Source organism: Scatophagus argus, chromosome 22 (genome assembly GCF_020382885.2).
Source record: "Scatophagus argus isolate fScaArg1 chromosome 22, fScaArg1.pri, whole genome shotgun sequence".
Lineage (NCBI taxonomy): Eukaryota > Metazoa > Chordata > Actinopteri > Scatophagidae > Scatophagus > Scatophagus argus.
The window spans coordinates 9,678,236-9,691,326 of record NC_058514.1 but is presented as its reverse complement, the minus strand read 5'-3'; the positions used below and the strand labels follow the sequence as shown (position 1 = coordinate 9,691,326).

General features: G+C 39.0%; 1 protein-coding gene across 2 annotated transcripts in view; it reads right to left on the bottom strand.

Moving 5' to 3' along the window:
- Positions 1–13,091, bottom strand: part of tfec (transcription factor EC) — a 51,161-nt gene that overhangs the window by 28,223 nt on the left and 9,847 nt on the right. For both annotated transcript variants that reach the window (XM_046379321.1, XM_046379322.1), the window contains exon 5: positions 7,980–8,224. In XM_046379321.1, the coding sequence (XP_046235277.1) occupies positions 7,980–8,210 (231 nt within the window). In that variant the 5' untranslated portion in view covers positions 8,211–8,224. The remainder of the gene's footprint in view (positions 1–7,979; positions 8,225–13,091) is intronic.

Genomic DNA, 13,091 nt, shown 5'->3' with positions numbered 1-13,091 from the left:
CTTAATGGTCTCACAGTGAGGTTGACCTTTGACCTTTTTAATGTAAAATGTTAGACATTTTTGTGAAATTTTGTAATAAATTGCATCTAAATCTTTGAGATATTGCATAAATAGTGTTTTGTGAAGTTGCAGTGACCTTGACCTTTGACCTTTGAGTCCAAGTGGACTGCCAAATTTTTAATAAATTATCTCAAGACATTCCTAAAATATCACATTCACGAGAATGGGACTGATGGATAAACTGAAAACATTGCCTTGCCTCCGGTCAAAGCTGTCGCGTTCATGGAGGCATAGCGGTTAAATTCCCTTGTGATTTGCTTAATGTTGTGTAATATAATATGTCACACTATTCTAACTCTACAAAAACAACAGGGAAGGAAGAGATAGATTCACTGACGCTCATCAGTTGTTTCATTTCCTCTGCAGAACATTATTTTTTTACTGTTTCCTGCGATGTGACCGTGTGATTTTATGATGCATACCATACACACTCAAACTCACACACAAACATAAATGAGATTCTTTACACCTAAAACCTTTAAAGTATGCATGGATACATTTCACATGAATCATAAACACAAACTTGTAGACACACACAAACACACTAGGGGTTCCCAAACACTAATTATGTTGTCCCCCCGCTTATCTAGCCTCTGAGGAGACCTACAGCCCACTACCTCCCTCTTCCTTAAATACAGATCCCAAACCCAGTAGGCAGCCTCTACTGGTCCCAGCACACAGTCCCTGCTTACACGCTCCCTGATGCACACTGTCCACTTCCCCAGCTACACACTAATACTACTACTCTCTACACATTGTACCTTTTTTTGCCCCCTTTTGAATCCTATTAGTGCGTGAACTTAGTTTAACTGAAAAAGACTGTCGACTTCACTCAATTAGACCTAATAGGATTAAGTTGCCGGTATGGGCCTGGAGGTTTAAATAGGAATGGAATTTTGGCAGACACCTGTTTCATCCACTACATTAATCTTATAAAGGCTATGGAGTATGCAGGGGCCCTGATGTCTAGAGTTGAATGGTTGGATAACTGGCTGTATGAGGTGCATGGGTTTTAGCACTGATGGTATCAGTACCACAGGAAGTGTGGCCCACTGGTGAAAGTGGTCATCAGTGAAAAGGTCGAGCGGGCACTTGGTCTCTACAGCAGCCAAAATGCATGTTTTTAACCATGGCAGTAAATCATTGTTCTGTAAAAGTAAATGTATGGATAGATCATGGGAAGTTTAATTAAGTATTATTCCTCATCAGCTTTCAGCAAATTGTATCATGAAAATATGATCATACAATGTTATTTTGTTACATATTATGATTAAAAACTGACCATAGTTTTCGTTTTTATATGTGAAATTTAAAGCTCTTGACACCAACGAATCTCTTGCCAAACCTTTGATTGCCTTTATTAGCAAGGAGCAATGAAAAACATATGTGGAGCAGACAGTCTTTTTTCCTGGAATTTCCACATTTATCAGACTTTGTTAATGAAGAAACAGACAGGAAACAAGGGAAGCAAGAAGGGTATGACATGCAGCAGAGGTTCCCACGACTGAACAGCGGACATTGCGGTTAGGAGAGCGTTCCAACAGGCGTCTATTTTCTGGACGAGGGTTGCTGTTTTAGTTGAAAATAGACATATTAGATCAGCTCTGTCAGTTGTAGATAATTGTCATTAGTTCTGTAACAGCTAAAATGAAAAGCAGGCATCTGTATTCAGCCAAAGATTGGTTGTGAGTGAGGTTTCTTGTGCGACCAACAGAATGGCGTCTCTTCTCTCTCAAGAAATTATCTATCTGATCAAAGCACATCAATTTAAGAATCTCTCAGTCACACTCTGAGTCATGTCATGTCAATGTTTTAATCTGGTCAGTTTAACTGATGTAAATAAACTGCAGTGAAATTGGAGAAACGCCTGAAGAACCGGTCAGCAACACTGCCACAGGACAGAAACCGATTCTGGAGATGTTTGGGATGGTGGTCAAGGGGAAGGAAGGTGTAAATGTAAAAGAAATGGGAATAGATAAGAGTGGCAGTATAGAGTAGAGGGCTTGATGAGGCCCTTGTTGTTAAGATAATTACTAACAGTCATTGTCTTTTAATGGACTGAGAACAGTGGCCTTTTACCATGTCACTGATTGCTTTACTGCTTCATCTTATCCACACAAAACCTAATCACTTAAACACTTAGGCCATCCACCTCTATGAGATGTAAAACATTTTAAAATATTATTTTAGGTCCTTATCTTTGTATGTTGCAGTAATGCAGATTAATAGGAATACATAACATGAAAAGCATCACAATGAGGTTTACAAAAATAGAACATTAACTGTGAAAATTAAACAGCGCATGCAGAGCAATATAGCTCAGGTAAAGAAAAAAGAAACAAGGAAACATTAAAAAAGCAGGTCAAGAGTGATGCTCAGGAAGGTGACCGCAGCCACCTCATTCATTTTATTGGGACCGCTACATTGGCTCAGTGAGAGTGTAGAAGGGTCATCCTTTAAAACACTGAACTCCACTCGGCTTTTCAAAGTAGCACTATCGTCAGATAACATCTCGGTTTTGATCGCACCTGCTAGATCAACCTGTCAGTTTGTTGGATTCTCAATTCCATGCACTGCCTTGGCCCAGATGTTTATGTGTATCTTTGGAAAAACAGAATTCCAGCTAAAGGGAGAACCAGCTTGCTCTTAAAGTGCGTTTGAGAGATCATCCTCAATGCAAAGGTCCTCAACATCATAATGTTATAATTGACTGCCAAATCCAGCTTAAAATGAAGTGTTTAATTAAAAAAAAATCAAACGTGTAGTTTCCCCCTTTATTCTTTTCTGTTATCTACATTTCATCTGTTTGTTGTCATGTTTTTGACCAGTTTTGCAAAAAAAACAATCTTTCCCCTCTGTGTATGCATCTGACTCAAATGGCAATGCTTGTCTCAACGAAAAAATCTGATTGGCTGACTAGTCATTTAAGATGATTTACAACCACTGCAACTGATCTGTGAACTTCCTTTGCTGGTTACCGTAAATACCGTAAACTATTTAATCACTTAATTTTAAGTGATAATTTTTCAGCTATAGAGCTGGGTCCAGATAGGATGACGTTGGACCCTCACTGCATCCATTTACATGGCCCCAAAGTGTAGTCAATCCTCTTCGTTACTAATCACCATTTTTCCCAGGGGTGTCATACCAAGTCTCATACCAACACCTCACAATGTCTTTCCCGGAGGTCTCTCCATGTGTCTGGATGCTGTGAATAGCTATCTTGGTGGCCTTGAAACCCCCCACTGCCCCACCTTGAGGGATTATGATATGTTTTATCCAAAAGTGCCCTGTGTTTTTGTTCTGCGTGTCAATTATCGAGATAGTCCAATGGCTTGATCTCTGCTGTTGTAAGAACAGTCTGTGCAGGAGGAGGAGGAGGTCAAGGGTGAGCTGGTGGGGTGGTGATGTGTGTGTATGTGTGTGTTGTTAGGATGGAGTTATGTCCAGTGTGAGACACTAAACAATTGAACATGAAAGATTTGAAGGACCACTCTGTCTAATCCTATTAGTATGTTAGATAACGCCATATCACAGGTGGTCGGGGGATAACCTCTGGAAAATATCTCCAAAAGAGAGCAGCGTCATCACCCAATTGTGGACAAAATTGGTTTGAAATTTCTGTTATAGAAAACATAAAGGTGGTTGTAATGGTGTCTGTAAGTATGTGTTAGGCCAGGCTCCATCTTTACTCTGGATAATGATGTGGAAACATTCATGTTAATCTACACATTCGTGTACTGGTAGCATCACTTATTCTAAACTTGGAATTTGTTTAATTTCTTTTTTTTGTCATAAAATGATGATGTTTGGGGCCCCTAAATATTTTCTGAGAATTTACATAATTGTTGATTTTTTGTTATGATGGATATGGTTATGGTGGAATATGAACTTTTCACTAATTAATGCCAGCTAATTTATGCTGACAGGAACCCTGTTATTGTACTACAGTGTTTGTGAGCAAATACTGAGAATATAGAGAATATGAGCTATTCAAAAGGAAAACCCTGTTTCCATTGCATGTGTTCCATTCCAACAACTGTCATGATCTTGACCAAGGCTTCATTTTTATCCCCTTTTCCTTGTGCTTTTCCTGTTTCTTCCTCGCCCACTTTTGTTCTGGTCTCCCTTGTCTATGATTCATCACCACAACCTACTCTATCTGGAATGCCTTCACAGTAAATCCAATTCAATTTGATCACCTGAGCCTGTGCTCTGCTTCTGGGTCCAAACAGATGTTGGCTTTAACAACAACTTTTTTTTTTTTTAAAGCCTTCTTCATTAGCTCTCTAAATATAGTACATTACCTATGTGTAGTTCTGCCTTTATAGGAGGTAAATGAAGAAAAACAGTAAGACTGTTGTTTCTTCATGGATAATCTTTTCAGGTCACAAAATGCAATTTAAGTCTTGGGCTTCATTTGATTAGCTAATTTCATTCACAGCATGCTGTGTAAATTGGTCTGCTAGTTGAGCATGCAGAACGGGTCAAAAATCAGGTTAATGTTATGGTTCTGTTAAAGAAAAGTCTTAAAACTATTAGATGTGATTTAATAATTAACATTTTTAGGCAGATCTAATTAGCAATTATACATCAACGTAACTAATTCATTCTCTGCCCTTATTCCTTACAGCATCAACTTCTTGAATGTCTGAGGACTGAATTAGACAGTTACATCACTATATTGTCGATACAATATTCAGAACTTATGAAAAAAAAATGCACCTATATATAGTTATAGTAAGTCATACATCATATAAGGGGCTCTCTGCTTTGACCACCCTGCATTTCGGGTTACTGGGTTGAAATATGGTTGACATGGGATGACATTTTCATGGGATGTGAGCAGATTAAGTTGAACCTTGCTGGACTGATACACCACATGTGGAGCAAAACTTTAATTTCATGTAATTGCTGGTGATAACATTTGTGCTTTCCATGGATACACTTTCCAGCACATTGTTCTGTCGATGTGAATCATTACATGGGCCCTCTGTCTGTCTCTATCCCTCCATTCATTCATGCAGACATCCAGTCCAGCAAGCAAACAGCAGACTAGGCAGCCCAGGCACTCAGCCAGTCCAGATGGGTGGTCTAAGCCAATCACTGCTGCTCTCCCATGCCTTGGCTTGCTAGCGTCCCTGCTGCCCTGACACCTTCCTGGTTGTCTCACGCATTCCTCTGATTTCTTCACCTCTCCTCCTTTGCGACAGTCTCAGTCAAGTCTTGATTTTCTTTATTACATTGCCCTCAGTATCTCAGTTCTTCTCTTTCCTTTTCCATCTTTATATTAGCAACAGCCTTAGCTCCCTTCTCTCACTACTTTTTCACCATTTTCTTCAGAATCAGAATCAGAATTCCTTTATTTATCCCCAAGGGGAAATATAAAATAAAAGTAAAATATAAAATAAAATTTTAAATATAAGATGTTTATATAAATAATGTATGTCCATGTCCGTTAAAGTACAGAGTGCAGTAGTTTAATGCACCTTCTCTCTTCTCTCCCCGTCTGTGATCAGTAAAGCAGAGTACTCTCATCCAAAACCTGACCTCAGGGCTCAATTGTAAGTTCTTGTTTTTTGCTAGAGTGTTCTTAAGTTAATTACTGAATGTCTGAATTACTGGTTTTGATGGAGCTGTAGGTGACCTTGTGGAGGAACTGTTAATGGCTCGAAATAATGTTTTGTTGAGTCAAGTGTGTTTGCACATTTGTCTTTGTTTCCATAGTGTGTACAGGCTTGCCAGCTAAGGTTGTGGAGATTTTCCACATGGCTTCATTCACTACCCGACAACTAACTGAAGTTATGCATCTGTTTCCACCATGACTCACAGGCTCTGCCATGCATATTAGACAAATAGACCTTGAGCTGTAGTGTTACTCGCAATGTTGTGTGTGACAGTTACTGGTCTAATACCACAGCACCACCAATACACAAACAGAATACTGACATGACTGTATACCAAGCAGTTTTTATCATAAAAACCCACAGAATGTAAAACTACAGTTGTGCTGTAAATTTGTTGAAGTAGATGACATCCACTGTGATTTAGATGACAGGCTTCCAAGCCGTGCCCTCAGTGTGATGCATGCACATGAAGAGCAGATAACAAACCTTCAGTGATCTGGTCAGAACCCTCTATGGTACACAGTTGGAGAGTTGGTGGATAGGTTTTATCTATTTTTATAGTTTTTATTTATTTTTTGTTGAGTGTGTAGGATTTAAGTACATCACAGAAGGTACCCCTTAGTGTGGGTGAGACACAGAGGGATATGCCAAAATGGCAGTATTTGACACGCTGGGAATGAGACCAAGCTTGTATTTGCAGGCTGTGAAATGACATGATCAGAGTGTCCTTCTTTTAGTCACAACAGCTTGCAAATAAACTAAGTAGACCTATTTTTTCTTTAATAGCATCATGTCAGGCAGTTGTTTTATTTGGGGAAGTGTTCTTCCCCCTCACCTTCATCTGAATCTACCTAACCTCTCTTCCTCAGGCACTGAAGGGGACAGCTTGTACCTTGAGGCAGTAGTACCCACATTTGCACATGCACACAAACACGCATATTATGCACCAAAGCAACTTTAGCACATGAAAGGTCTCTCACAGAAGAGAAACATGCTGCAACCATGCTTTGAAGTCTATCAGTCATTCATCTCATGTAGGGATGTTTTCTGTTCCTTTTCCTCTAATAGTCTGATTCTTATCTCCCTTCCAGAGATTCCTCTCCCTAAAGCTTCGACAGCTACAGTTGATCTGGGACTCATTTGGCTCTTTTCAGTATAGTCGCAAACATCCAATATTCAGTCTCACTTTTGCATCAAAGCAAAGCAGGAAAATAGATCTGATTTTTTTTAAATCCCAAATGAGGTCTGCAATCGTCGTGCAATCGAAAAAAAACATGCACATATACAGTATGCAAGAGCACATGAATACACACAGAGTGCATACATTGAATGGCATACAGTAGTTGCAGTAACCAGTTATGGCTCAGTGAGCTGTCAGCACATAGTGTGGGGTTCCTGGACAATAGTGCTACAATTCCCAGAGACAAAATTCCAAAGAAGCGACCCCTAAAACACAGGGTTCATTCAAATGATTCCTGACATGTGTGAACAACAGCAATATGGTCACAATAAGTCTAGTATGTACAGTATGATCAGCAGATGGTCACACACATGCTGTAAACACACAAATGTACCGAAATGAAAACAGCACTTGAGGAGATTGAACTCCAGCAATCTTCACTGTAACCTTTTTTTTTTTTAAAAGACTTCGACAACAATGCATCATTGTGTTTGTTTACATGCAAGAGGAGGTTCACTAAAGGATGCCTGCTGTGTTTACGACCTGGTTGGGTTTCATATTTATGATTGCTGATGCGTTTGCTTGAGCTCTGTAATTATACATGTGACAAAATTGTTTTAATCTGACAGCTCAGTAATTATATACCTGTGGTGATGTATGGGCTATTAGGGGAGGTGTGTGAATAAGAAAAACTCATGTTAAGGTTGGATCGTTTAAACTGGAGGTGGCAGTTGTTTGCATTGTGATCACAGTTTTCTTTGTCTTGACACCATATAAATATAATGTGCCCATATAAAGAGACTAAGAGGAATAAAAGGAGGGTAACACAATTAAAAAACAAAAGCCACAAGTGATACAGAACAGCTATTTGGAGGCCAGCTGATATACAAACAAAAGCAAAATAGAGATCTTACAGTGGACCACATCATTGTAGAGTGCACAGGATTAAAAAATAAATAAATGATGTGTGAAATATGAGAATATTCTGTGTGTAATTGAGAATCTTCAGGCTGATTAGCAAATGTTATCATACTGACACAACAGGCCCAAGATGCTGAACATCACAAACATTACATGCTAAACATCAACATGTTAACATGGAGGCTACCTACCTTCCATGTGTTTTGGGGTTGGCACCAAACAGGGGGTCGTGCTCTGTGTGCTCTGGTGTAACCTCCTCCATAAGGATAGTGAGAACGGTGATGATGGATGGTGCTGCTAACCCGAGGGGGGCACACTTGAGGCCAGCTATGTGGATGTGGTCCAGAATTATATAAAGCCTGTCCGTCATTTCCCTGGCTCACCACCCAGTGGTTGTCTGGGCCAGAACATGACTGGAGCATATTTCTGATTGGATCTAAGCAACAGAAAAATGAAATAAAAATGAATCACTAAATGAACCAGTTATGTAGTGAATTTGTTATATTGTCCTGATTATATTTGATATATTATCTTATATTATCTATCTAAATCATGCCATATTCTTGTATTTCTCAGTGAATGTCTTGTTAAAGAGAGGACAGAGTAACACATAAGGGTAGAAGGGAGACACACAGGTGGATGTTGTGTGCATATGCTTGTGAATTTGACAAGTTTTATGCACTTATGTTCATTAGTTTAAAAAATGTTTAAAAAGTACGTTCCACCAGTCACTTCAGACAGCTGAAGACTGGAGCTGAATACAACGGTTTCTATAGGTTGACTGGTAGCTGATCTTGAAAACTGACAGTTTCTTACAACAGTAAAGCGTTCCTTTACTGTTGACGCACTACAGATTTTCAGCCACATTAGCACAGCGTGATATGTCTGTCATGTCCCCACTGTTGACTTTTGTTCTCTGTAGCCATCTGTAACAGAATCATTTACTTCTGCCTTCAGTTGAGGCTATTAACATCAATGGATACCAAAAGAGCATGAACTTTGTGCCTGGGAGCCTTAATGTCTACCATCAGATTCGAAAACTTCGTGATAGCAATATTTTCCTTTAAGCTATTCCAGTATTCAGCAGTTATCCACTTTCCAAGGTTTCCCACAAATCTGTTCAGTCCAGGCACCACAGTATCTTTCTGGGGTTTATTTGTGAAATGAGTAAATGGCTCTTTATTAGATTTATCATTGCATAAAATGTAGGTATTTACATCATGGAGTGAAGGGATGAACAAACTTGATCATTGGCGTGACTGAGGTAACAACAAGCTGCATGCCCCAGGTCAAACATCTTGAGGGTTTAACCAGAATCATTTGATATATTTTTATCATCAAAAGCAAATATAATTGAAAAACATCGCTGCCAATCATTCTTTTTCTGTTGTTCACCCATTCAGATAAAAATGGCCAAGAAAGGTATTTTCTGATTTTCTTGTTACATTAATATTCCATCATTTTTGCCACTAAACAGGCCAAAGAGGCTCAAGTCTGAGATAAGGAGAAATAAAAATACAGTGCAGATGTATCATTTTTATTGGATGCAGTGCTTTGCTTTCTGCTTTTAATTATCTTGAAATTCAGGCTTTTTCAGTTCGTTTTACCCGACGAAATATGCATAAAAAGGTCTTGTACTGAGCACGATGCAAATTAAAACATGCCACTTAATTTCTTTGTAGAAAGCTGAAGCAAAAGGTGATGGGCCGCACCAAATCACACCGGAGAAACATGCCCGGAAGAGATGGGAAGAAGACGTCAATAGCCGAAGGTCCTGGGGGAGCCGAGGGCGCAAGTATGAAAGTAAGTATTTCCTATTTAAATTACAATTTTTGAGTGCAAATTAGCTGTCACTGGCACTGGGGTACTAATGGACGATACATGCAAAATAGAAGACTCATACATTTGCTACAATGCAGAACTGATTGAACACAAAGAGAGCATAGGTAAGAAAGTGGTAGAATGTGTGTGATTCTAATCCAGTTCAGTTTCTGGCTCTCTCTTTTTTCTTTTTCTCTTTCCTTATGTGCTAGGCTAATTGGTAAGACATATGGCTGCCTGGCTGTCCAAGCATGGTGCTAACAGCATTTAATTGCCTTTATTCTGTCGCTAACATTGCAGAGTACCTTTGCTGCAGAATTATGTCAGGCAGTTCTAGGCACTGTGTAAAAATGTGTAGATTACGTGGAGAGGGCATGAGAAAACAGGTTTTTGTAGACATAGAGAAAGGGTTTTGTCCACCTAGCTGCATTCCTGCAAGAATGTTCATTCAGAACAACTGGCTTATTTGTGTGGGTTTAGCCTGAGTCTTTGTTTGTGGTTTGTGAGCTTCTCTGTTAGCCCACGAGCAAGGCATCTTTTTTAAATAGCAGTTAAATGGCTTAACACACTAAGAGTGTTTTATGGGTATGGGAATGTCACTCGACTAGACCTTTGTCACCCAGTTGCTCCTGCTCCACTGCTAACCCGTAAAGTGTGTGTGTGTGTGTGTAGGTCAAACGCCTCAGAGTCAGAGATGAAACACATACCTGCAAGGTTTATATTTTAGCTTCCTGCATTTGAATTTTGCAGCCTACACTGAGCCACTGACTTTTTAGTGATTATTTTATTAAAGATATCAATCCAGGAGTTTATTTGCATGATTACAGTGGCTGAAGATAGAAGGTGATTATTTCTGAACACATTTTTGCATTTCAATGCCAGCTTCCCAAATTCAAATAAAGTTTAATAAATAATAAATAAAGTTAAATTTTTTTCATGATACAAGGGATTTTGAGGAGAGCAGGACCACCAGCTGAGAAGAGGAGAAAATTTAATCAAACACATGGCACAATTCTCGATTAATACCCTGGGTTTTAGGTCTGTCAGAGCTTTGGTACAACAGTGAACTCAGGTTTTGTAATACCTTTAGGTTTAACCACTTACTCATCATCACTCATCATCTTTGGTATAAAACATTTTTCCTTAGTCAACAACCACAAATGCATTTACCCAGACCCAACCAAACCCAGTCTGGTATGGACGGTTACGGTTACATGTAGATCTGAAATTGAACTTGTGTTTATTATCTCACATCACACGCATACAGTGTGGGTGTGTGTGAAATTGTTATAAGTGAGGAATGTTAATCCACCGTTGGCAGCAATGGAAAAGGCAGCTGCCTTCCAATTGTCATTCAGCCAATGAAAATCTTTTGTGTGTTTCAGCAAGCTGAATCTCAAGTTCAAAAAGTTCATTGTGGAATTTGAAATTGTGCCTCACATCAGTAATCATAAATGTCTGGTAATCCTCTTACTTTATATCATGTCGTCTCATATGTTTATACTGAGTTAGAATACGAGGGCCTAAGTTTTTCTGCCTCTAATTGGTTACCAAAGACTAAATTAAATAGTTCAAAACTTCCGCCAGTTTTTTTAATTCATTTTTTCTTGCATTTCTTGGTTTTGTTTAAGAATCTCTTTCCCTCTTTCCGTCAGGGGGCCAGTTGTCTATTACAATACTTAATACTTCCATCTTTTTTAGTAGTGTGTTTATGTTTTTATCTGTTTTCATTGTTTTGTCTGTCTTTACTTGTCCATTTCCACCAAACGGTGGATTTTCTTTGATCAGGCAGGGCTGCATGCTCACACTCTTACTACCAAGGACTAACATAGGTTGTTGTAGTTTATCTCATCTCACTTAGTCCAGGGTTTCAAAGGGAAGAAGTCAAAATTTGGGATGTCTTTCAAAAAGCTACTTTTTAGGGAATTATTAACTACTTTAGAACAAGGCCTGACCTTTATTTTATGTAAACTCTGACCAGGAAGCTGACCCTGTGAGTCTCAGGTGTCCTGTCCTCCACCCTAATTAGCCTTCCTCGGCTAATGTGTCTCATTACTGATTGTCTGTTGAATGACCGTGTAATGCTGTAAACAGTGTGACTGTGATGTCTTGAACTCATGATGCTACCTTATGATTTCCCTGGTTGTTCAACAAGTGTTCTTTATATTGTTATTTATTTGAGTTTGTTTGACTTCCTCTCAGTCCAACTGAGAACTGACGGTGGACCTAAACGTCTCCTGCTGCTCTGAGGACACAGACTACAGATATGCAAAGTCCTGGAGCCGTGGGAAGACAACAGGTAACTGTTCTGGTCACACTACTTATGGCTGCAGGCTTAAGTCATAGTCTCTTGAGTCAATTTGAATAAATTGTGGTACAGGGTAAAGGAGTGAGTTGATTTATTACAGGACACTCAATAACTATTTTGAAACGCGTTACTTTTAGGTAGAATACAAAAATAATAAACACAATATGTTTCTGAGGAAGTTTCCCTAAACATATGTCATAACACAATGAAATAGGGTTTGCTTTTAATCGAATCACACTGAGTTATTTAACCTATTCGCATTTACTCTACAAAATTAGATGGCGATCATACATGGATTTCAGCTCGTTAAACAATGTGGGGTTTTTTTGTTTGTTTTTGTGCATTAGGAAGTTTTGGGGCGTCTTCTTGTTTGGATTGTCTGTTGTGCACATTATGTCAATGATAAATCAGTGAATCGCAGTGAAGATATAGATATAAACAATGATATGGATGACGGAGAACTCGAGGTGTAAACTGTCAGAAGATGCACTGCGATTTTGGTCCAGTACGTTGCCAGGTGTCGCATCTTTCTGTTTGGCTGGCTTAGCTAGCAGCACTGCTGAAATTGTGCCTGCATTGGTTACAAGCAGTACTTTCCGACAGCATCAAAACAATAGCCATGAACTTTCTGGGTCACGTACTTTGAGTATGAATGTGGAAGTGAAATGTTGAAAGAATCCCTGGGCTGTCCATCTGTTCTACCTGAGCAGGTGTTTTAGCATCTGGACTAGCTTCAGTGAACAAAAACCCTATTCATGTGGTTAAGGTATGCTATATATAACCAGCAAGTCTGTTTCTAAGAGACTGGTGTAAACCTTATGCTTACTTAATTAACACAGTGTTGTCACATAAAAACATAAAATTGAAAACTGTTGAGTTGAAACATGAAGAAATAGATAGCTTCAACAAATCCACATAAAAAATAGAGAAACATCTGATACCAGCATTTATTTTGCTGAATCGGGTTATTTTTTGTCGATACAAGAACATTGGGATAAACTTATTTCTAATGTTCATGCTTGGTCTTTCAGCTTATTCTAATTTACATCCGCTAATGAACTCTGTCAGTCTGTCTGTCTGTCCCTCTGTCCGTCCATGTTGCACACTTAGACAAATCCTCACCCAGCCATGTGGAGACAGGAAGTTTGCAATATCATTGCTGAGGATTTTCTGA